The sequence below is a fragment of the Convolutriloba macropyga genome, chromosome 5, assembly GCF_964194025.1.
Source record: "Convolutriloba macropyga chromosome 5, txConMacr16.3, whole genome shotgun sequence".
Classification (NCBI taxonomy): Eukaryota; Metazoa; Xenacoelomorpha; order Acoela; family Convolutidae; genus Convolutriloba; species Convolutriloba macropyga.
Window position 1 is genome coordinate 8648256 of NC_134472.1, and position 25701 is coordinate 8673956.

At 36.6% G+C, this 25701-nt stretch overlaps 2 protein-coding genes across 3 annotated transcripts in view; both read left to right on the forward strand.

The window, feature by feature from the left end:
• Positions 1-18433, forward strand: part of LOC142339701 (uncharacterized) — a 190353-nt gene extending 171920 nt beyond the window's left edge. The window contains exons 15-16 of the mRNA XM_075389921.1: positions 14437-14619; positions 18160-18433. Of these exons, the coding sequence (XP_075246036.1) occupies positions 14437-14619; positions 18160-18326 (350 nt within the window). The 3' untranslated portion in view covers positions 18327-18433. The remainder of the gene's footprint in view (positions 1-14436; positions 14620-18159) is intronic.
• Positions 1-25701, forward strand: part of LOC142339107 (uncharacterized) — a 382233-nt gene that overhangs the window by 282806 nt on the left and 73726 nt on the right. The gene's annotated exons all lie outside the window — the stretch shown is intronic.

The following is a 25701-nucleotide window of genomic DNA, read 5'->3' on the forward strand; positions in this document are numbered from 1 at the left end:
CACCATATATGAACTTGCACATGGTTTTTGAGACTAAGCAAAAAATATCAATTACTGCAATCAAATGAAGGCTTTTCAAATCATGAAAACAAATGTGCAGTTGTATGATCTTGGATATGCTGCCTAAGATGTCATTATGGTCTTTGATATGGTATCTGAGAAACCATGTATGAACTCGGATATGGTTTCTAAGGTTAAACATAAAATTCAAGCAATGCAATCAAATGGAGGCTTTTCAATCCATTAAAAAATGTTAAGCTGTATGATCTTCGATATGGCATCTAAGAATTTATTATGCTCTTTGAAATGGTTTTGAAGACGCCATATACAAACTTGGATGCGGTTTCTAAGATTTTACAATAAAATTCGAACACTTGACTGGAATTGCACATGATTGCGTTTTGTCCCAAAAAACCTAAAAAAAGCAATCTTTTCAGAAACCACTGAGACTTTAAGAATCAGCGTCTTCAACGAAAAGTTGTATTTTCCACCAACTTTCCAACAACGGAAAAACTTGATTTCCTATTTTTCAATCGGTTTAAGGAGTTGTTAAAAGTGAACCAAATTAATATCCCAGACAGCTAGATTTTTGTAGAACGAAAAACAAAAAGAATGATCCAACTAGCTTTCCTTGAAAAAAGTTCGTATTTCAATTGGAAATAACCACTTTTTCGCCTACTTCAGTTTTAAATTCCATCCAATTAAGGACTTGTATAGAGTAAACGAAAATGATATCCCAGACTACCAGTAGTATTTAGATTTTAACACAAAAAGAACGATTGCCCTAAAGCTCGTAAGAAATTCCAGTTTCCATTTGTCCATCTTTATATTTTCAAAACTATGGAAATTTTATCGGGACAAGGAGTTGTTCGTAGTGAATCCAATCGATATCTCAGACTACCTGTAGTATGTAGATTGTAAAACAAAAAGAATGGTTCTCTTAGTGGTCCTAGAAAAAAGTAGTTCTGACATTCAGAAATATCCTTCAGCGTAACGTTCCTTGAAAAAAGTTCATAACGTTTGTTCTACAATCTCTGAAATATCGACGTTTTCATCTTTTATAAATTCAAAAATATATCAATTTATGGGGTCAATAATTTTGCTCATTAAAAAAGAGTTCATGGAAAAAAGTTAGAACAAAACAGCCGAAAACAAGGAGAATGGGTTCTGCTTTTTTGCTTCTTGTTAGAACTTCGTTATTTTTTTGTTAAAAGTTTAATGTATTCAATGATAAACACCAAAGTAATGGAGAGCTCAACAGTTTCTGGCTATAATTTGTTATTTACAACACCTAAAATTTTGTATTGATTCCTTTTACAATTGGCTCAATTTTTGTAATATGCTCAAATAGAACCGTCTATGGCACAGAAGAATGAAAATAGAAAAGAAAAACAAATCATTGCCATGTTAAGTTATCAAGGATCCCGTGTCCTCGGAATTTCATTGGCTTCAGTCAAGCTCAAAGGAGTATGAATAGCGGACCAAAGGCACAATGACTTACAATAAAAATCTTTTTCTTAAAAAGATTTGACTTGAGTTTTCAACGTGTTTTTTATACCTTGGCAGTACTCTTTGACTCTTCATGTAGCGGTTTGTAATCCTTCTTCTCCTCATTGCGATTTATAATAGAGCCATTAGTGGAGTACAAGTTGCCAAAAAATTACCAAAAACACAGGAAAACATTAACTTTATCAATTTCTTGCAATTTAAAGAGCTTCTTGTTAAATACTAGAAAAAAAATAAAAAAATAGAAACAGACGCGTGCTATGCTGTCACAGTTTTATCAAAGCTTTATGGCTTTCTCGTGAACGTTGTCGTTACTTTGGCTAGAAAGAATTGAGATAGAGCAGAAAGAAGCAATGCTAAGATCGGTATATGGTGGTCAATCCGGGGTGTTACAGAAACAGACACAGTTCTTTGGATATCTTTTCAGAAGTTGGATGAAAAAATAAGTTAGGGCTTAGGTTTATAGCAAATTCTAAACTGCATCAAGTCATCATTTGAGTAGGCTAATTAAGCCCACTGATGACCTGTTAAACTTAAATGGTGACCAAGTGCTTGTGCCCGAACAGGTATTTGTAGAATTTAGGACCAATTTTTTATTATTATTATTATTATTATTATTATTATTATTATTATTATTATTATTATTATTATTATTATTATTATTATTATTATTATTGAGATACAGGAAGCAAAAGGACTTCAGCATTTGCAACCAAGATCTATCATATCTATGTATAAACACTTTATCTCTTATGTTATCTATTTATTGTCTATGTACATAACGTAAACCTACTGGAGCGAACTGCTCAGTTTATGCAACCTGTTAACTTAACGTGTTACGTTGAAAGTGTCATTGACACCTATGAAATAAGTGCAGACGAAAAAGAGACTTAGTATGATACAGTCGCCTCGTGGCCAATTAAATGTTACTGCACCAATTGGTTTTTCTATTGAGACAGTTGAGAATTATATGAATCCAGATCCTAATGTTACTTCATTACAAACACAAGATACAAATAATATAGATTCACTCGACCAACTGGTTTGGTCAAATCCAATACAGACAAATTTACATCCACAAATTCTCAGACAATTAGAATTCTCTGACAACCTCCTTCACATGGCGCAGTCAGCGAAAACTCCATTAGGAGTCAACCCATTTTGGGAACAAGGCGCAACACCCCCGATAGAGTGGAAACAATGGCTCTCCACGTTGAAAATGGCGATATTGGCACGCGACAGTATTGAAGTAGATAAACTGCTCAAACTGAAACCACAACCCACAGATCTATTTTATCCGACATTACCAACATACGAGGCAGAATTCGAAGGAGAAACAGAGGATGAAGCCAGAAACAGAGAACAAAGAAATGAAAGGAGAAGAGTAGATTTTGAAAACGAATGCAAGGTGATCGAACGCAAAGGAGCAATGGTTGACAGAATCCCGTGGGACGAGGCGGACACAAAAGTTAAAAGCCTTATTTATTTATCGCTCGGAGCCGAAGCCAGAAGAACCTATCACCAGAAAAACCCACACACACAGATAGAAAAATGGACCACAAACGAACTAGTACACGAACTCAACATTATATTCACTATTCCACGCAACACTACATTCGACAGATTCAAGTTTTTCAAATCCATGCATCAAACACACGAATCACTAGAAACATTCTATAGTAGAATTAGAGAAGCCGGAGCAATGTGCAAATTCAAAGATCTAGAAGAAGATTTGGTAAAAGACCTTTTTATCTCTAACATGACCAACACTTCTATACAAATGGACTTGTTGTCGGAGGTCAAAACCCCACAACAAGTGCTAAATTTCGCAATAAATAGGGAAAGAGGTCAAACCAACCAACAAGAAATATTAAGAGCACACTCAAGCAGTACCAACTGGTCGAATGTCTCATACATTAGAAACAACACACGTCAACAACAACAACAACAACAACAACGCCGCTTCAAACAACCCATTCTCCCAACACCACCTACAGGCAAAATACAACCATGCTTTAAATGCGGACAAGCATTCATAAGATACCACTTAAACAAGTGCAAAGCACAAAACTTCACATGTCAGATTTATAAGAAAACAGGACATTACACATCAATGTGTAAAGCACCAATGCCAGAAAGAAAGAAACCCACAACACCACGACAAGAAAACAGATACACACCACAGAATCAACCACAAAACACTCGAAGAGTTCGCCACATCCAAGAAGACCAAGAACAGGAGTCACCGGAAGAAGAAAGCGAAACAGTTGATGGAGAAGCGGCATTATACATCAAGGAATTAATGGAAGACTTGTCGGCAATAAACATCGTAAGACCAACTGGTTTTAAAGAAGTCAATAATGTATCACTCAATAAGGACACAAGTGGAGAATTCTGGGTGAAGACAAACTTCAGAAAATCAGAAATAGATTGGCTAGCGGATACAGGATCTCCCAGATCGTTCGTGCAGGAGTCAATTGCCAAAGACTTAATAGCCAAACATCAAGATGCAAGTATATCAAAATTCACAGAAAAAACGAAGTAGAAATGTTTCAACAACCAGGAAATCCAAATAAAAGGTGTCCTAAACATAACGCTCAGCTCAGGCTCGTGGAAGGCAACAAACTGCAAAATTTTGCTGGTCAACAACCTACCACAAAATGTTTTGGGAAGAGACATCCTACGTAAACTGGGAGTCCACTTGAGCGCATCCAAACCAATAGGTAAGACAGTTGGTTTAATTTCAGACACCACCATAGAACAAAATATAAATAAATGGATATTCAAAAAATACCCACACCTATGCACTAGACTAGGAAGGTCAAAAAACCACATGGCAAAATCAACATTCAAAGAAAATTTTAGTCCCACACAACATAAAGGAAGAAGAGTACCACTACATCTATTAGAACGGGTTGAAAAAGAACTAGAAACTTTAATCGAAGACAAACAAATAAAACGCCTGATGAAATGTTCAGATGAATACTTCATAAGCCCAGTGGTAATAACAGTAAAAAGGACAAAAGTGTAAAAATAGCACTAGACTCTAAAGAATTGAATGATGCTATTCATAAAAACAAATATCAAATGCAAAGCATTGACCACCTGATAGATGCGGTAGCAACATACATCTCCGAAAGGAGCAACGAAATCGGCACATTTTAGTTTTCAAAAATAGACTTAAAATACGCTTACAGTCAGATTCCACTAGACCTTGAACTACAAAAACACTGCAACTTTAATATACTCGGCGGAAAAGCAACAGGAACGTATAGATTTCTAAATGGATTCTACGGCCTAACCGACATGCCAGCAACATTTCAAAAAACAATAGATGTCACACTACAAAATTGTCAAAACAAATTCGCATTTCTAGACGACATATTGGTCATAACGAAGGGAAACATAGCCGACCATGAAAAAGAAATAGACAAAATATTATACCAACTGGACAAAGAAAACCTAGCAAAAAAGTTACAAAAATGTGAATTCGCAAAGAAAGAGATAACATGGTTAGGATTTCAGATAACACCAACTGGTATAACTCCAACGAAAAAGAAATGCGAATCAATATACAAGCTCGAGATTCCAAAAACGTTGAAACAACTAAGATCATTCATGGGATGCGCGCACCACTTAATAAAGTTTACACCAAAACTCGCAGAATTATCAGAACCACTACGACCACTACTATCAAAAAATAACACAAAATCACAGAACAGACTAGATTGGAAAAACCATTACACAATAGCATTTGAGGAAATAAAAAGACAAATAATAAATATAACAGAAAACAAACACTTCGACATCATTAAAGAAGCAAGAGTTAAGTGCGAAGCCAGCAGAAAAGGCTTAGGCGCAGTGTTAGAACAAAAACATAACTCCATCTGGAAACCAGTAGCATATGCAAGCAGATTTCTGAACAAACTGGAAGAAAGATACAGCACCAACGAACTAGAACCTTTAGCAATATTATGGGCACTAGAACACTTTAAATACTATCTTTATGGTAATAAATTTACTTTACGAACGGATCATCAAGCACTACTATCAGCATTAAAAAATAATCGCGGAAACAAAACATACCAAAGTAGATTATCTAGATGGGTAGACAGACTACTACCATTCAACTTTAACATAGAGCATATACCAGGAAAAAATATGGGTTTCGCTGACTACATAAGTAGAAACCCATCAGGCAAAGCATCACCAGAAAGCGAAGACGACGAGAAGTATGTCATAAATACAATTCAAGAAATAAAGCATGCTTGGTTAAAACACACAATAAAACCAAGCGAAATAGTAAAACCAACTGGTAATTACAATCAGTTGGCTGAGAGAAAGCAATTAGAGCATAATGACGTCACACACGCTAAAGCAAACACACTAAACGAACAACACGCTTTTTGCTTTAACACAGCTAAGAACAGGTTGCATTCTATTGAACAAAATTTAAACTCACACAATTCAAAATTAATCGCTATTACAACAAGAAATAATCCGAACAAAAACACTTTTGATATCGAAATTGGAAAAAGAAAACGTGCCCCCAGCAAAAATTACTCCAAATGAATCCATAAACAACAATTACAAACCTATCCCCTAATAAACAGTTACGTGACAGCAGCACCCAGATGGAAGCAGGATCTAACAAAGGGAAAGGAATAACTCCAATACAAAATGATAAGCACGAGGACCTGTTCACAGCAATTGACGACGTACCCACGCCGGAGTACCGGGCAAATCTAATGAGAGTGTTCAACGAAGAATTCCTGGCAGAACACTCAAAGAAAGAATTAGGCCCTATCATAGATCTGGTTATCAAACAAGACTGGTTAACACTTAATCAAACAAATCCAATTTACCATAAGATCCGACGAGACTTATCAGTTACACCAACTGGTTGCTTACTATTCGACAATAGAATTGTTATTCCCAATAAGTTATGCCCATTAGTACTCCAAACTATTCACAGTAAGCACCCCGGCCAAACAGGTATGCTTGCATTAGCGCGTCTGATATGGTATCCCCATATCCATAGTGAAATTGTCGCCCAGGCGCAGAGCAGTCGTCACTGCATTGACAAAGGTAAAAACCTAAAACCAATTCTCGCAAAAAATAATATAGGTACATTTAGAATATTAACTGAACCAAATGAAGAAATCCAAATGGATTTTGCAGATCCAATACCATTCAAAAACAATACACAAAACAATTACATACTAGTAACTGTTGAAAGACTCTCTCGGTTTCCTCATGCAGAAACATTCAATAATTGCGACACAAACACAGCAATAGAATACTTAGAAAGCTACTGCAGACTACACAGAATACTCCGATCAATAAGATGTGATCAAGCACAAGCTTTTGAAGCAAAAGAGTTTGAACTATTCTGTAAAAACAGAAACATTAAACTAATACTAGCACCAGCTGGTGATCATAGAGGAACAGGGATGGTAGAAAGATTAATACAAACAATAAAAAGACGCTTAGCAGTGTTGGATGTAGACCCCAACTGGTCAACAGTGACACTAGCAAATCGAGTAGCAAACATTATTGAAAACATCAGGTTAATACCAAACTCCACAACAAAAATAACTCCGTTTGAAGCACACATCGGACGAAAACCCAACACTGAAATTTCCAACATCACAACAAAACCATCAAAACACAACCTCACTTACAAAAATATAACCAATACATGTTTAGACAAGAAGATACTATCTCAAAATGCCCTTACAATGGAGGAAATCTGGAGAAGGGACGGCAACTCAGAGGACGAGTTGGACATAAGGTACAGGGACAATGAAGCAGCACCGGAACCCATCGAGACAACACAAACAACCCAGCCAAGTACTAGCGCACAAAGCAACCACCTGGTTGACATTAACACAGACAGCGACAACTCTGAAAACGTTCCCCTCGCCAGAAACCAATCCATCTCTACTCCAACACGTAAGATAACTCCATCCGAAATACATTTCACATTAGGCGACAAAACCACAAAATACATTAGAACACGCAAAAACATAGCAAGAAAATCACTCGCAAGAAAAACCAAAGAACCAAGACACACACTTGCTCCACAATGGAACATCATTGAAGACGGTACAATCACCGGATACTCACCACACACAATCACTTTAGACACACCATTAAGAAAAAATACAGTAATCAGAAAAAAATGATCTAGCAATCGTTACTGAAAAGAAAACACTACCAACACATCAAATAGTAGAAAAAAAACCACGTCTAATACACATGGTCGCGTGTAAAACAGTAGGTGAATATAAAAGAAACCAAGAGAAAATTAAAAAATTCTGTTTAGAAGAAGCCAAACAAAAGAAGATACAAGAGCGGTCAGCCCCAATAAACGTTGACAACACCAAGTGGACACCCGAAAAAGTAAGAAAAACGGCAACAATAAACCAGAAACGTCAGCAAACGACAAGAAGGGCACCAACAACACCAAAGAGAGAAACCATCTGGGGGAAGAAGGAATTATCACGTAAACGAACAAGGACCCCAAAAAAGTCACCTGCTGAGGACTTCAAAGTCGGTTCGAAACAAGCAGCCCTCCAGAGCAGTTCCCAATTTGATGTTAATAGATCATTCTTAACAATCGATGCAGAGCAGATACTCCAATCGGAGAATGCAGAACAAATCACAATCGACTCCGATGTTGACCAAAATTTTAACATCATAACATCTAACGATCCGTCATTATTCAAGGAAACATCATTAGATAGTCCACCAATTGGCCCGGAAAACATCATAATCAATGAAACACAAGCCAAGTACAAATCGACACCCAAAATTGAGAAAGCTATGTCAAAGATCAAAGCAACCAAGAGAGACACACCAACAGTGATATTTTTAGATAACCAAGCAGACAACACAACCAAGAACACACCAGAACAGAGCAAAGAAATAGAGTTGATACAATTAGAGCAAGAACGCATCAGATTGGAACAAGTAAACATCATCAAAAGTGTACCAGCACACACTGATTCGAGCAACCAACTTGACCAACACAACAAATACACCACTCAAGAACAAACATCCACACAACAAGACACAGCACAGATTCAAGACACCGCACAACCTCAACTCAAAACTCAACAAGAACCACTCCACCAACAGGACACTACACAACGACATGACAACATGGAATCCAAAGACAAGCCATCACCAACATCCGCAACTATACCACAATCACTCAGAAGCAGCACAACCTCACAAGAGTACAAAACCCCACCCGTGTCGCCAATCAGAGACGACATTTCAGACTTGAATTCAGAGGACATTAGAGATTTAGATGAAACACTTTAAAAAAAGAGTTTCATATAGCGTAGGGTGTGAGATACAGGAAGCAAAGGACTTCAGCATTTGCAACCAAGATCTATCATATCTTTGTAGAAAACACTTTATCTCTTATGTTATCTATTTATTGTCTATGTACATACGTAAACCTACTGGATCGAACTGCTCAGTTTATGCAACCTGTTAACTTAACGTGTTACGTTGAAAGTGTCATTGACACCTATGAAATAAGTGCAGACGAAAAAGAGACTTAGTATGATACAGTCGCCTCGTGGCCAATTAAATGTTACTGCACCAATTGGTTTTCCAATTGAGACAGTTGAGAATTATATGAATCCAGATCCTAATATTACTTCATCACAAACACAAGATACAAATAATATAGATTCACTCGACCAACTGGTTTGGTCAAATCCAATACAGACAAATTTACATCCACAATTTCTCAGACAATTAGCTTTCTCTGAAAACCTGCTTCACAATTATTATTATTAATCTTACTATTATTATTATTAATATTATTATTATTATTATTATTTTTATTATTATTATTATTATTATTTCTATTATTATTATTATTATTATTATTATTATTATTATTATTATTATTATTATTATTATTATTATTATTATTATTATTATTATTATTATTATTATTATTACAGTTATAACTGATATTATGGATCCTGTGCTACATTTCTTATCGATCGAAAAAAACTAACCAAAAATAACTTCAATGCACTAGTTAGGTTTTTCCACTGAGAATGAAGTCAGTTTCCTCAAATTAACAAGAAGTTTAGATTCGAATAAGCATGATCAATTTATCAAATCTTCTTCTTTCCAAACATTAAGAGATTTCTATGCTGATTTTCTGCAAAATTTTCAGAGGTTTTTCACTGTTTGTTCGTGTTTTTCACTGTTTGTTCGTCAACCTCAGTGATAAGCATTTGCGCATTGTTTTTTGGTCTGAGATCCTCCGTTTTCCACTTTGATACCCTCCCAAACCAAGAAAGCGTCGACCGCTTATTGAATATTTTACCACCAAACCAATACTGACAACTAACCTCCGTCATGAAAGAAGGAGTTTAAGTCGTCGGATCATATTGAAAAATGTTTGCTTGTCAGAAAAAAATTGGTCGTCAAAAATTGCATAAACAAACATATAAAAGTTTCAGCTCATTTTGTGCACAGTTTTCTGAATCGACGTTAATTGTAAAAGAAACTGATGAAAACAAGTGATGGGCTCGCAAAACTTGAAAGCCAAGTTTAGAAAAATTTGGATCCATTTTTTGCTATAAATCATTTTTCAAATACTTTCTAATTGTTTTTTTATCATTGAGACGTTTAACGAATGATTGATTCAACAAAAAAGAAATTGTATAAACTGAACTTGTTAATAAATAGTAGTAAGAACTGCTTGTTCAGTTGCCGGCTTAGATCGAGACCTGATAAAGTATTTCCTAATTTTTATTTTTTTTCGAAACTTATGTTTTATTGAAATTCCCAGAGCAAATCAGCAAATAAAATTAAATTTGCCTGAGGTCCATTTGCATGGGTTTGAAAAATGGGTTGAACAACAATTGAGAGTCTTTCGAGTGCAAATAGGTGATTATTAAATGTTGTTTGTTAAATTGACGGTGTATCAATTAATTTACGACAATTCAGATCACCATTTGGTAAAAAACCCACTGTTTGCAATTGAAGGATCTTAATAATTCTCATAATTCAAAATCGCTCACAACTAAAGTCGCTGAAATTAAAGCGTTGAGTCCTAAACAATGATACTATTGAATAGTCTAATTGTTTTTGTCCAAAACTTGACTCCTGATTTTCAACGCCCAGTGATTTACTAATTAGGGAGAAAATCCATGCTGTTTTTTTTCTGTATTAATATGCAAATCTTTCAAAAAATGGATTTTTTGTAGGAACTGAATGAAAATTTAAAGCAAAACGTATATTCTGAGCAAACTCAAACTATTTTGATGCATTTTTGACTAAGTTTATTAAGCCCTTTGATGACAAAGCAAATCTAAATGATATTCTGTGTTTTTAGCCATAACATGTCATTAGAGTTGAGAACCAATAACAGAAATTTTGGGATATGTCCACGTACTTGGTAAGCGCACCTATGTACCTAGTACATGGGTGCGCCTGCCAAGGGTGCGCATGTAAGGCGCACCCAAGAATAGAGAGAGAGCAGAAAAAAGCAATGATATTGTCCAGTGAATGCAATTTTCTGGCTGAATCGTCTGAAAGTTTTCTAGTGTTTCGTTTGCAGTCTCCTTAACATGTTAAAAAAGTTTTTTGGAGGCAAACTTTGCACAGAACATTTTTTATGAACTTGTATGGGCAATAAAAGTCTATGGTCATGGATATGGTATCCAAGACACATGAAAATTTTTTTCATGAGTAACTTTGGAATCCCTTTTTTCGTCCAAAGGATGTTGCGAAAAGCATCTTTGATTCAAAAATGGGGTTGTAAAAAATTGTTACCTTGGAAGGACTATGAAATTCTATGGTTTTGGATATGGTATCTAAGAAACCATTTAAAATAAGTTTGATAACGTCTCCAAATGCAACTATGCCTCTAGAGCTTTGTATAGCAAACCAAAATACCTCGTTTCAGAGTAGTTTCAGGGCATTGGATGTTATATCTAAGAAGCCATACACTCCATTTATGACTTTGATATGGTACTTAAGATTGGTGTATGGTGGTCAATACGGGCGGGTTTCGTATTGGCCATTTTGTATGCCCTTTATTAGAAAGAAGCAAAAAAATTGTTTTCAGTGTAAACTTTAAATCATTTTCTAATTACGCATGAAACCCATTGTTATACCAAAGGCGCACCCAAATTGTCAAATACGGACTTCAGATGCAATATATTATCATTAAGCGCCCTCTGACTGCATTATACGGGAACTTTTGGCATCCGTCAAAGTTTTATGTCGCATAAATATATGATATCCAAATCTCTTTTATTTCTATTGAAAATGGAATTTATATAGTTTTTCGACTATTTTTGAATTATAATTTTTTGTAAGATTCCTCTGTGATTTCCAAAAGAGCATGTTTGATCTTTTATGACTCCTAATAAATCATGCAAATCATATTTGACTTAGTAATGTTACTACAAACTAGATATGAATTAGTATGTTTCCTAGGAATCATGTATGACCTAGGCTGATTAATATGATTTATATATGACCTAGTGTGATTACTAAAAATCATATTTGATCTAGAAAGAAACCAAAGAAAATTGTATGATCGGTGAACCGGGAGTTTGGTACAAAAAATGAAATGGGTGAATATTCTTTGTAGGAGGACTAAAGGAATATGTCAATCAGTTTAATTTATGTAAGAACTGCAACTTTAAGCGGTCAATTTGAAGTTAATTTCATTATAAACTGTGGAAAGATTTTGTCCAGCAGATTTTAATTTCTTAGCTTATTTTGTGTTTTTACACCAAAAACTATTAGAAGAGAATTGCAGATTAAAATTTTTGGTCTTTCCCACTAGGGGGCTATGATAGAAAAGACACAATAGTTTTTATTTGATAACACTTGGATCCAGGTGTGAGTTGTTAAAACGCATGACCAAAGTTGAACACAGGCTACCGCTACATTTTACAGCTGAAAATGGCATTTTCTACGCTTTTTTCCGTAGTGTTCACCACATTTGTTACAAAGTTTCCATCTTGTTCCTGTCGTCTATAATATCGGGCAAGAGTAGGCTCATTTTGATGAACGCGGCAGATTTTTTTAAGTATCTGACCGAAAATCATTGCAGTTTTTTTACATACGTTTTGTATTTTTCTTTTGAGCATTTTTTATTTAAAAAAACTGAATCACCTCCTATCGTTGTTGCATTTTTCTTTCAAAAATGCAATGAAAAGCGGAGATAAATACATTGATCGCAAATATTTTTCGGATGACGGTTTTAGCTGTGATTTATTTCTTTTATAGGTTTATAGGTTAACAACTTACTCCCCTAATTAAGAGGTTAAGAAATTTTTCACATCTATTGTTCGTTGGTCATATTTTTGCCAATAGCCACTGCAGTTCAATTCAAAGCTTACAAATATAACGGTTCTTTCCACTTAAAATAGCGTTAGTTTAGTTTATAATCGGAACATCGGGAGATAGTAGAGAATTGCGGAAAAAAATATTTAGGCAATTATCTTGCTTGTAGAGGGAGCATTTGCACTAACATTCGTGTTTTGGATTTTAAAAAATGCAAAAAATTGTTTAAATTAAACAATGAACGATCTTTTTAATCACAATTTGAAATTCTGACACCTGCTCCCGACTTGATACCTTACTTTAAGTTTTAATTTTTAATTTTTGTCTTTTTTCAAAACAGCTTTCACTTTTTCTTGTAACATCATGTTCTCATCAATCATAATCCAAAACATTGGTGGTGGTAAGATCAGACAAGTCTTTTCATGGATCTTTCTGAGACCTACGTAGACTTTAAGGGCATGCAAAGACCATAAAGATTCCACTGAAGAGTCGAAGCTCAAATAAATATGCCTTCCCAGTGTATCGATTCCCAAAAATTTAAACAAGCTCCCATTTTCTCCCGTTCCAAAAACTTTTTATCCCGTTCCTCTTATTTATTCATGCGTGAGAGCATGTTTAATTTTTCCTAATCAAGTTTCCTAACAGGAAAAGGCAGGTAGTGTAAGAATAGACAAAAGAAATTTCTCATTGGGAATTTACTCAAAATTTTATCATTAGGTAAAATTTTGAGTAATACCATTTTGATTTCCGGGAAACTATGCACCAACATGTCACACAGGTCAAATTCTAACATCTTTGTTACTTCGTTTCATAGCAATTGTTTGAATTCGATTAGCTTGCCACGCTAAATCTAAATGAAATTTGGAACATTTTTATGAAAAAGTACTTTTGTGCGAAAAAGCATTTTGTGCGCAGTTAGCAAGAATTGTGTGCGAGTTCTTTTTGTAACGTTAATTCAAAATTTGTTACAACGCGAAGAGAAGTACTGGTCAAATATATTTATTTAATCGGTGACTTCTACTTTAAAGGATGTCAAATGACGCTCATGAAAAGAAGGGTTTAGATTAATCTGCTGAACAAAAGTCAAATTGAGAGAACATTTAGAGTGGTTTTCTATCATACATCATACTAAGGTAAATCGAGAAAAGTAGGTATAAAAAAATTATCACTAAGCCAGCGATTTTTGTGATCATGTGCGGCTTTTTCAAAGCAGTTTTAAAGGTTCCAAATTAGTTTTATAGCTTAAGTGTTTGTCTCAATCAACTAAACCAGTATTTCTGCGTTTGGATGCCTTTTTGATCGTCTGATAAAGATATTAGACTTTTAGTCACAATTTTGAGCTAATTTTGCCACTTGGCTCTGTTGGGTGCCTTTTTAGTAGTTTTTTAATCTTTTTCTATTTTTATATTTATTTATATCTTTATATTGGTCTGAGAGTCGTGACTTAAAAACTGTTAAATGTATAAGTCTGTATCAGTCCTCCTCATTTGTGTCTCAATGACAGACATCCGCTTTGTGCGCTTGATGGTGGCCGGACCACATTCAACTTTGGACTGCTACCCCAACCTTGGTTCTGTTTGTTACTAGACCGTCACCATGAGACAATGTTGAAGCACTACGAGAGTACACATGGTATGACGTCAGAGGAAGAGGTGGCGAGACAGTTCAGCAAAGACGAGAGAAAGAGGGTGAGAGAGACAATGGACAGGATCGAGGTAGAGAGTGGGGCTTACTTCCTATTCTGTTCATACAGAGGGTGTCACACTGCCGGTAAGTTTGTTTCTACGTCACCTATTTACCACCCGGGCTGAGGTTCCAGACGAACTTAAAAGATGTCCAGACATAAGATGAAGGCAGGAGGAGGGGAGGGGGTGCTATCCTTCGAAACCTTCATAGTATGAAATGAAAACACCAAAAAAACGGACGAATAATTTGTTTTGTTAATTCCAATGTTTCTGATAATGGATGATAACAGAAAAACTTTGGGGTTTACTTTCAATCTTTTAGTGTCGACTACAAAACCGCTAATTAATCGCTACTTTGAGTTAATGTCTGTGGTGCTCTTCAACTGTGAAGACGAACATAAAGGATAATCATAAACTGAAACATATTCAACAATGAAATCTAAAGAACTTTGGGACGGGTTTCCCTAATTTGCATCTGATTAATTACTCTCAAACGAAGTTTGTAGCAATTATATAAGTACTGTGGTCATTTTTGTTCGCTAGTTCGGTGGACCAATTTTACCTCTGGCCCATTTGACTTTCCGTCCTCAAAAAGAAAATATACAGGTAAAGAAAGCGTCGAAGGTATTAGATGGTTGAGCAGCTCCCGCAGAGCCATACGTTTTACTAGTTTCTAAGTATGCGGATCACCAAAACTGTTTTGAGACAATTTTATGGTGTGAAGGGCGTTTGTTAATCTTAATCTTGATAGTTTGACCCCTTCCAGTCAATACACCATTCTATTGCCGCCTCCTCCACTTCAACACACCCCGGTCCACCTTCTTCATCTGGCAGTTTGGACCCCCTCTCGTCCAGCCCTTCCAACCCGACCCCGTGCCCCCTCCCCAACTCCGCCCCTGCCCCCTACACCTCCCACTACCACCCTCCCAATCTTATTAATAACCGCCCCCATCTTCTCAGCCGGCTATTATAGCGCTCCTATTTTTTTACTTCGTCATTTCACTTCGCTTTTTCGACATTTTGCGTGAAATCTTTTTGACTTCTCTAGGCTAGTTTCACTCTTCTGTCCTTCTTTTCAAAGTCTTTTTAAACAGAAGCTGCTCAGCAAAGCAATTCAAAATGAAAAAAAGTCAGTATAAAAAAATCAAAGTCAGAGATAGAAACGGGATAAACCCAAAAAACTGCTCATTTTTATATGCCCGGTACTTGAACTTTGTTCTCATAAGTTTTAGTTATTATCTATAATGCTTATTGGTATTGATACCAGACCTTGTAGCCTCTCACTGAGAGACAGGAGTATGTTCAACTACGTAATGACATCAAAATAAATTGCACTTAAAATTGTTTTTGTACAAATATCCATTTTTGTTGATATTTTTTTTCTTTCAATCCCAATAGAGTTATGGGACTCAACGGCGGCTATTTTCCGGCAATCTGCCGGGTATGTTTATCTGTGAGCCACAGCCGGGTTCTACTTAAGCCAACCGCTCGCTGCTCTTTAGAGAGCAATCCCAGCACGTTAGATGGTTATGTTTTCGATCTGCGCAAAACTGGGACACGGTCACTCTGACAACCATTTGCAGTAAACCTGTGTAACAATAGTTTTTCGATAGTTGCGTATCATATTATAAATGAAGATTTAAAAGGAAAAGTTATGTTTTTTTTTTCTCCTCATCATGTTTGATTTTAGTAGTAGTAGTAGTAGTAGTAGTGTCGATTTGGAACCAATTGTTCACTTACTAACACAAAAAAGGGAAAAAAGGGGAAAAACTTCAAAAAGGTAGCATGCGCTGCCCGAACATCTAGGCATTGTCCCAACCATATTGTAACCTTTTCCCTCTACCCTGCTACACTTCGCAACGTGATAACCCTGTGTTAATTTTTATGGTATTGCAAGTAGAGATAAGCAAAAGCAATTTCTACATTTTTGCCACAGGGAAAAATGGAAAGCTGAAGTGATTCAGTGGGAAAAACGAATTTCCCCACTGAGAATCATTATCAATTATCCAGTTTTCCTTAAGTATTCCCTTGTTCAAATCAATTTTAGTACTGGAAATTGATTGGAAAAATAACGCGTGAAATTATTGAAATACATTGTCAATAGATGAAATTCGAGTACTGAGTCTTAATTCCAATAAAATCTATTGAAATTTTTTGGGAATTTACGTCACAATCCTCAAAATCGGGACTTTGTTTGTGAAGTGCTTCAAATTCTCAGGCTTTCGTTGAAATTCTGCTTAAGATGACGAGTAATCAACAAAAGAAAAACTTGAAAGAAAAGTTTGTGAGCTTATGAGGTTTTATCGCAGAATCCAGAACAATTGATTAGGTTCTTTCGTTTTGTATCCATAGCCAGCGGTCACTCATTATTCCCCTTCGTGCTACCGGTGTGACCCTTGTTATTTATATGGGAATTCATAATACCTATATGTTAATCTGAAACAGTCCTTGGACATAGAATAAGAACCATTTTAAATGCCATCTGCATACGTTTGTAATGATATATGTTAAATGCAATGACTAGCTCTTATCTGCTCAGGGAAAAACCATTTTTTCCTAAGCAATATTTTGAAACGTATTAAATGTGTTTGCTCACGCGTAAATATGAAAAAAACTCGAATCTTTTATATTACACCCACCACCCCTCCTAAGTTTTGCACCAACAATACAGTGCAAGTTTCATAACATGGTACATCGTGTATCTGATCCGAATCTTTTAAAAATCGTTGCTAACGTTTTTGCTTGTGCTTCTCTTAATTAATTTTCCGAAGGTATTAGAACAGTACCAAAATGGGAGTGTTTTCCCCCTTTTGTATACAAAATACTACTTTGTCGGTCGTTCTATCAGTACATTGTGGCAAATATGTGCTATAAGATTTCAGCTGTCACATATCAATTGCTAATGAAGAACAATATAGCACTAAAAATCAAATTTTTTGATAGCTTTCCCTCATTTAAGTTTCAGTAGTAACGCTGACCTTTAAATCGATTTTCAAAATGCTAAGAGAAAAAGAGGAAAAAACTGTGGAAAAGCTCCCTGAGTAGTTTTCTAGAACATTTGGGAAGTCTTCATTATTTCCGTTTCTAGTATATTTTGCACTGTGAAACTCAAGTGAAAATTTTTTGGTTTTTGTAAATAAAGAGTAAAATCATTTTTCCACAGGGAGAAATTGAAAATCACAAATGACCGAGTAATAATTTCGGGAAAATTATAGATGACTTTTGTGCACGTTAATAGGAACTTACGTAGTATTATTTGATAGTTGACTTATTTAGTATTTACATGTTCATCAGTTATGTACATCCTGAAATTAAGACACGTTACACACGTTTATAATGTTTGATTTTGATGTTTGTATAATTATTGATTTTGAATCGAGATGTAAGATAAAATCAATAGAGCTTTCCCTCAGCCTTCGTTTAATTTCATTAACAAGTCGAACCATCAAAAAAGCTGTAGTCTAACAAACACTTGGTGCGGAAAGTATGTTCACGTTAGCATGTATACACAAATGTTTTTCTACACGCGAGAGGGGGGGGGGGGGGTTATATAATCTTTTCCGTCGTCCTTGGCATGCGCTTCTATCAATCCATCTGCTGACTATGAACGCTTTTTCCTATTTAGGATTGTCACAAGAAGACATGAAGAGTCACTACATAGTACAACACAAGATGAACATGCGCACTGCATTGGAACAGAGTGCGTATGACCTGGAGAGACGGAAGGAGCTAATCGACCACATGGAACATGAAGAAAATGAAGACACTGATACACTCAGACAAAAACAATAGACAAACAATAAAACTATATTTACAATAAAACAATAGTTATTTTTTCCGATTATGCACCCAGGGTTGAGATGTCAGCGTCGTTTCAACGTATTTTTTTCTAGAAAAGTCACTGAATGCTGTGAAATTGTGTAAGAAATCTGCTGAATGCGCTGTAATCTTGGGAAGACTCTGAAACTTAAAAATTTCAGCGGATCTTCAGCGCATTTTTTACATAAGCTGTTGTCTCAGCACACTTTTTACATTTGTTTATTTCAAAGTTTTAACACATTCCAGCGCATTACTATGTAAGGTTGTTGTGCTGAAAATTTTGAAATATCAGCGCATGTCTTACATAAAATTTGGAAAGTTTCTCGAATCGCGACTCCCCCGGACCTAACGCCAAGTCAATTTCAGTACTGGGCAAGTCTAAATCCAAGTCTTATTTCATTACTGATTCAGAACTGTGATCATGTTACTTTTTACACTTGGCAGTCTAAATCCAAGTCTGGGCTGAGACTTGGCAACTCTAATCCAAGTCTGATTTAAGACTTGGCAAGTCTAAATCCAAGTCTGAATTAAGACTTGACAATTCGAAATCCAAGTCTCGGCAAGTTGAAATTAGCCGAAAAAACCCTCTAAAATAGCCGAACAAAAGTCTAAAATAGCCAAAAAAACGTAGAAAAAGTAGCCGAAAAAAACGTCAATAATAGCCAAAAAAGTCGTCAAGAAGCCGGAAAAAAACGTATAAATTAACCAAAAAAAACGTCTAAAATAGGCAGGAAAAGGTGCAAAATGAACGAGCACTAGGCATGACCCTTTTATTTGGGGTACAGAGTCTGAAAATATGAATATTTCCCAAAATATTGAAAAAATCGAAACCAGACCTGGCTCATTAGAACCGCTTGGAATAAGTTTTATAACCAAATTTATGACTTCTATTTTCGATCAGTGGTTTGCTAAATTTCGGCCTGTGAGCAGAGGGCAACCTGACTCCAGTCGAACCGCGTTAGCTAATGCTCGTTATATAATAATTCAATATTTCCCCAATGCTCTTTAAAAAAGCACACTATGACTAACTGAGGGCAGCATTGACTCCTGAAGAAGATAATATTGGGGCGCAACAAAGTTCATTTGGCCAGAAATTTGGCTGTTTTGGCTGGAATAGTTTTTCTCTGGGTCAAGTTCTCCTCTCACATTTGTAACAATTTTCAGTAATGTATCACAATTGGATCAAACGAGAGGGCCTCGGTTTAACATGGGCACCCTCACGGTGCTTCCTCCTCTAAAGATTTTGCCCAGAGTTATGTTGTTCGACATTTGACAAATCTGAAAGATCAAGAAAAGTCGATTTTTGGCTAAAATTCGGCTTAGAACCGCTGAGAAATGGCTGAAAACGGCCCAGAAACAGCTGAAAAGGGCCCAATTTGACTTTCCCAGCTCCTCTGGCATCAGCTGCCATCAGTTTCAATGAGTTGGCATCATTCTGCTTCAGTTTTCAGGGACCCCCGAAAAAGTGCCAAAAAATAAATGCAAAAATCGTGGCACGCTGAAAAATTTTTTTGAATTAAAAACTTTCAGTCGAAATTTATATTTTGTGAAAGTTCCAAGTGTTATCCATGTCTTGGCTAAGACTTTCCAGACTTGTAACACTTGTTTTTAGACTTGCCCAGTGCTGGGAAACAAATTAAGACTGGAAATAAGGCTTGAACAGTACTGATATAAACTTGGAGTTCGGCCCCACTACCCTGTACGTTCTGTACCCGCAATTGCACAGCACGTGCCATTACATAGCAAGTGCGTTTGGGGTTGCAAATAAATGATATGTGTCCATTGCGCTGGTGGGCAGAAAGGGAAAAGCGGAAGAGATCCAAAACTTTAGTTCAGATTTGATTTTTTTAATCCAGATTGATAAGTTAGGGAGCTAAGTTAGATAGCGGTGAGTGATATTATTTCAAACAAATGTAATTTCTTTTTGTTCATTTGAATAAACGACGATCCTTAGAAGTCTTGGAACATATATAAAGATTATATAAGACAATCCTAACAGTGACCAATCACTTTTCAGCCCACCAATTGCTTTTCACTAAAGACGCTCAAAAATGCCACTATGTTGGAATCAGTTACCGAGATTTTTTCACTATTTTAAATCTTGTAGCTTATTGTCAAAGCAATGAAAAGTGAGCAATATAATTGTTACATACGCAGTATTATTAGCTTCTGGCCGTGGCAACTCTTTGTAATTTAAAAATGTTTTTTTTTAAAATATACTTCTGATGTTTGAGTGCTCTCAAGACAATTACAAGAGCCTTGTATCTCTTTTTATATTTGCCTGACCTTGCCTTAGATCTAACATTTTCTTTCACTCGCTTCGGAAGAAACGGGAAATCCATTAGCGCCCGACGATTTGCACTTATCGCTCTTAGAGCCTTTGTAGGTTGTAACTCGCACACTTCTTGGACGCTGCCAAAGAAGCGCAGGTTACCGTTATAAACAACCATTTCCGTTACCAATTTATTTCTCACACCCCTCTGAAATACTTTATCAAAGTGGCTGCCTTCACTAAATTTAAGCTACTGCGACCAAAGTCATCCCATTTCCATCGCTATTTTAGGTCAACTCAATTGATGGTATTCCATTGTGTTCTTTGACACAAGATCTTTTAGCGTTTTTGGTACTGTAAAAATCAGTTCTTGTTTAGTCATCTACATATTGGCATAGTACAAGCTGAGTAGTTGAATATAGTCACCGCAAATTAACAAATAATGCCGTTAATTCTTTCAAATTTAGAGATAAAATTTGCCAAAACTTTGTTTCTGATTTAGCCATAAATCACCGGAACATTTGCCGATGTATACGATTTTTGTGCTCGGCTTTTTGATACCCGATTTTAGCAAGAGCTGCCACGAGCATTGAAATTCGAAAAAACAACGTATTTTTAATTACACGGAATCTAGTGTCAGAGCCTTTCAGTACTGATTCAGTGGATTCGCATACTAAAGCTACCTTACTTTTTGTCCAGACGAAATGTAGAATCAAACTTTTTATGAGTTTTGTCTGTTTTTAGCATGGTTTTCTTTTTTCATATTGTTCTTTGGAAAATCGGAAAAAATGTTGAAGTTTTCGAAAATAGTAGAAATTTCTGGTCATCAACTTTGAGGTTGATATAGCTTTATTTCTATATGCGCGATTGAGAACTCTGGTCTTCTCGCTAACTGTGATTCCTTATTGTCTCGTGGACCTGCTAGAAGACCAGCTTGAAGACCAGAGATCCGAACAGCTGCTTTTGAGCATTGATTCCCTCGTGCGATTTATTAAATAACGATGATTATGACCTGCCGTTGGATATCTAGTTACTCTGAGAAATCTTAGGCCCACGGGAGGGCGAGTTAGGAGACCACAGAGCCCGCGGGTGGTAAACATTATAATTTAAGTATAAGCATACAAAAACTAAAAGTTTACATTATAAGTTTCTAGTCTTCTAATCGACGCTTGCTTATCAATAAATAATATCATGATATTTCAAAGCCGGTTGAGTTGTTTGTTTCGCCAGACTGGCTTGCAGTCTGGGAAGCAGCCTTTTGACTTGCGGGGCCACAGCTTTCATAAGTCGCTTGTTTGAGTTGGTGGTCTCTGTCACCATAATATTTGTCGTTGATGCCAGTGGTTAATCTCATTCAGGAGATGGGACTGGGCAATCTGGTTTGCTGGTTTCTGGAGGCGCCCCAAAGAGTTGTGGATGCATCATGAAAGGACTCTCGTGGAGACTGTAGAATTGGGCTGCTTGTCTTTCTTTGCAGTGCTGGTGGAACTTGTCAAGGTCGGAGTTAGAGTTTCGGGTGGAATTGGCTGGGATGCATCCCTTGTAGCTGAAAGCGTGGCCTCCCTGGCTGTTGGCACACTTGAAGTTATCTCTGGGGAACATGCAGCCAGCTAAATTGTGATGATCTCCACATCTGATATATCTAGCTTCTTGTGTGCTTGCTTGCATACGCCTAGTGATAATAGCTTTGGCACTCATAGCGCTGGATCCCCCCATCACGTCTTTGATGAGGAGAAAAGGTGAGCCCGATTATCAGGCCGCGGCTGATTAGGAGCGTTTTCATGGTTCGGCATCTCGTGAAGGCTCTCACTAGCTGGACTGGTGCTTGTGTGGCTCGGTTTCGGATGCGTACTAGGCTCATCTTCTTTGGGTAGGTAGGTTTTGGTGATTGCTGCTTTGACATCGTCTAGGTTCTTGTCCAGCCCAACTCCGAGTATCACAAAGCTATGACCCTTAGCATGCTTGGCAATATCAGTGGAAACCAAAGCTTCCGGACATGCGCTTTAGATAGCGGAGAGGGCCATCTTGACGCGTCGCTTGGGTTGAGACTCTTTGCACATTTGTAGTTGCTTCTTGTTGCATCTTGTTGTAGTTGTAGTTGGGTTGTAGTTAGGTTGATATGTTGAAATTTCAAAGCCGGTTACAGACTGCAAGTAAATTTCACGTCTGATACAGAATAGAGTATTTCAACGAACGCAGCTCGTTGAAATGTTTATAACTATATAACAAATACAAATAGCTTGTGAAAGATACTTTCCTGGTTTGAATGATCGCAAACAAAATTTTTAGGCCATTGTAGTTGCAGTGCATCCCTTTTTGTTTTTATGCTTACCATTGTCTTGGATCTAAATTGTTCTTTCGTTTTTTCAGAAAAAAAAGAATTAAAGTGCTATGGCCCAGGGAAATTCAAATAACTCTATTATAGCCTTCGTAAGCCCTATCTGTACAGTCAGCGAAGCTGCGAATGAAGCTGACGATACAAAGCTCACGGTATAAATGGTGCTATCATTGATGGCAGTTTAATATGACAGAAGATTCTTTGGTACAGTCAGTCCTTTTGTAACCTTTTTTGGTGTCTTTTTTGGCACTGTTAAAATCAATTCCTGTTTAGGCGCTTATATGCTGGCGTAGTACTCTGTGCGCCTAGATGTACATAGTGATCGCAAAATAACATATAACTCCATGAGTTACTCCAATTTTTTGCTTTAATTGTATCCAAACTCCGTTCCAGCTTTAGCAATAGATCAATGGAACAATTTTCATTTTTTGCACTTAAACTTTGCCTCACTTTTTTGACGAGGGAAATTTTTCAATTCTACGAGAATTGCAACTAGCGTTAACAATTAAAAATAACTTAAAAGTTTCAAACTTGCAATATAATCTATTTTGTCCTGAAATTGATGCCTGATTATCATTAAAGCATATCCTGAAATTACCGAGCCGGTCGTATCCCGGAAGTAAAATTCACGCGTGCAATAAAAATTATGAGTTTAAAGTATCGAATTTTCGGGTCCTTCCCATCACAACCCCCCGCCTTTGGTCAGATAACCTAGAGCCCCCAAATCATAGTAAATATACCGTAATATGGAAAACCTACCATAAGAGGGGATATAATTTCATGATGCGGCTATAATGTGAAAGACCCAAATTTTCCTACGAATTGACCTATTTTCATGCTTGCCTAAATTCTCTTAGTTATGACCAAAAAGAAACCAATGTTCCATAGAGCAAACGCAAATGGGAATGCGATCCTGCTGATCGTGTCGATCAAGTTGTAATCAAAATCTCCATTTTTTCCAGATTCTGGCTTTGTAACAACCTCTGTATCAGCGCAGCTGTCATTTTTTTGACCTGGGGCATTTTGATTCAACAAATGGTTGTCTTTTTTGGCGTCTGGTCGAGACACTGTCGATTTACGCTGAAAATAGACATTTTAATTTCAATTTTTAGATCTTTTCCGTTTGTGCCTCCAGCTTAGTGTGCGCATGTTATTTGCACCCCCAAGACGCACGTGCCAGTTTTTACATAAAATTTACTGTGTAATGACACGTTCTCTGTAATTGGGGGGCGCATAACGTACTGGGGGAGGCAAAAACGGTAAAGATCCAAAAAACATTGCTCGTGCGTCTGGGTGTGCAAATAAAATGCACATATTAAGCTTGGGGGGCGCAAATGGATAAGATCACAATTTTTTGCATTCTCTGTCGCTTGATTTCATTCCTTGCCGTCTGGTTGATTGCTCTCAAGCAACAGTTGTAGCAATTATTTTAGGCCTTTGATCTTTTTAATGCGATTTTTCGCTTGACGGATATTTCTTCTGACGCTTTCAACTTTTAACAATAAGTCACTGAGCACCATTTTTGAAGCTCTGATAGTTTTTAAGCGTATAGTTTACCGAAGCTGCAAACAAAATAAAAAATCGTGGTTCAAGACACTTTCTTAGAGGTTTGCGCCTCCGCAAAAATCAACCCCGCACTCCAACTCACCCCCACCCCCATGATAGGCCCAGGCGGATTATCAATTTGAGAGCAATTTGCCTCTAACTTGAGAGCAATTTGCCCCACGTCAGCCGGTTATGTTCACCATTTGAAATATAGTATCGTTTTGTGACAGTCACTAGAGAAAAAAACATAAAACAGAACTGATTTCTTAAAGTGAATTTTGGCCGCTCAGAAGCGATATCGGGCCCTAAAATCACGTACCCTAAAATCACGTAATTAAGCATATTATACTATTGTTAATAAAACTACTGTTTATTTAACTGTTAATAATACCACTGTCACCGTTTCAACCCAATTTTGTTTTGATACGTAGGAAAGCAGCAGTCTAATATACACGACTGATTACTATTGCCACCCGGACCTGTGTGTCATAACTATTCAGTACTGAATCATAGAATTTCCATTATGATTTTTACTATGACCAGAGTTCTGATCATGGCACTTATTAGACATTTCATGGTAAAATTCATAGTAAAATTCTGAATTTCTTATGAACATAATGATTTTTTCTCTGTATTTATTCTGAACATTATGAATTTTCGTCTGTTTTTGAGCTGATCAGAATGAAAAAAATGGCTACTTTCTGAGACTTGGGAAAAAAATCGTTAGGCAATTTTAAAAATTAATTCGCCAAAATTATGGATAACTAAAAATGAATAACAAAGGAATTCACATATTCATAATGTTTAATGTTTTCACACATTAATTAGTTATTTAATTATGAGAATTAATTTTTCATTTGGTACACACTGGTACACTGTTATCGCGTCTGATTGGGGCAGATTGGGGAACTGCTATCGCGTCTGATTGGGGAATTTGTTCAGGGAATTTGTTCTGGTACACTGCTATCGTCTGATTGGGGAATTTGTTGAGGTACGTTCGATTTCTCGGGGAGCTATATTCTCGTCCTCCTGGACTGATAACAGACCTCAGGGTTGGCACGGAACTGTTTCCATCATCACCCATTTGCCCATCGGAGCCCGAGACTTCATCACCTGCAGCCACCTTGAATGTGGCACTGTCCCATCTTCAACACATGTGTTCAAGAGATGTGACAGAGATCGAATCAGAATTT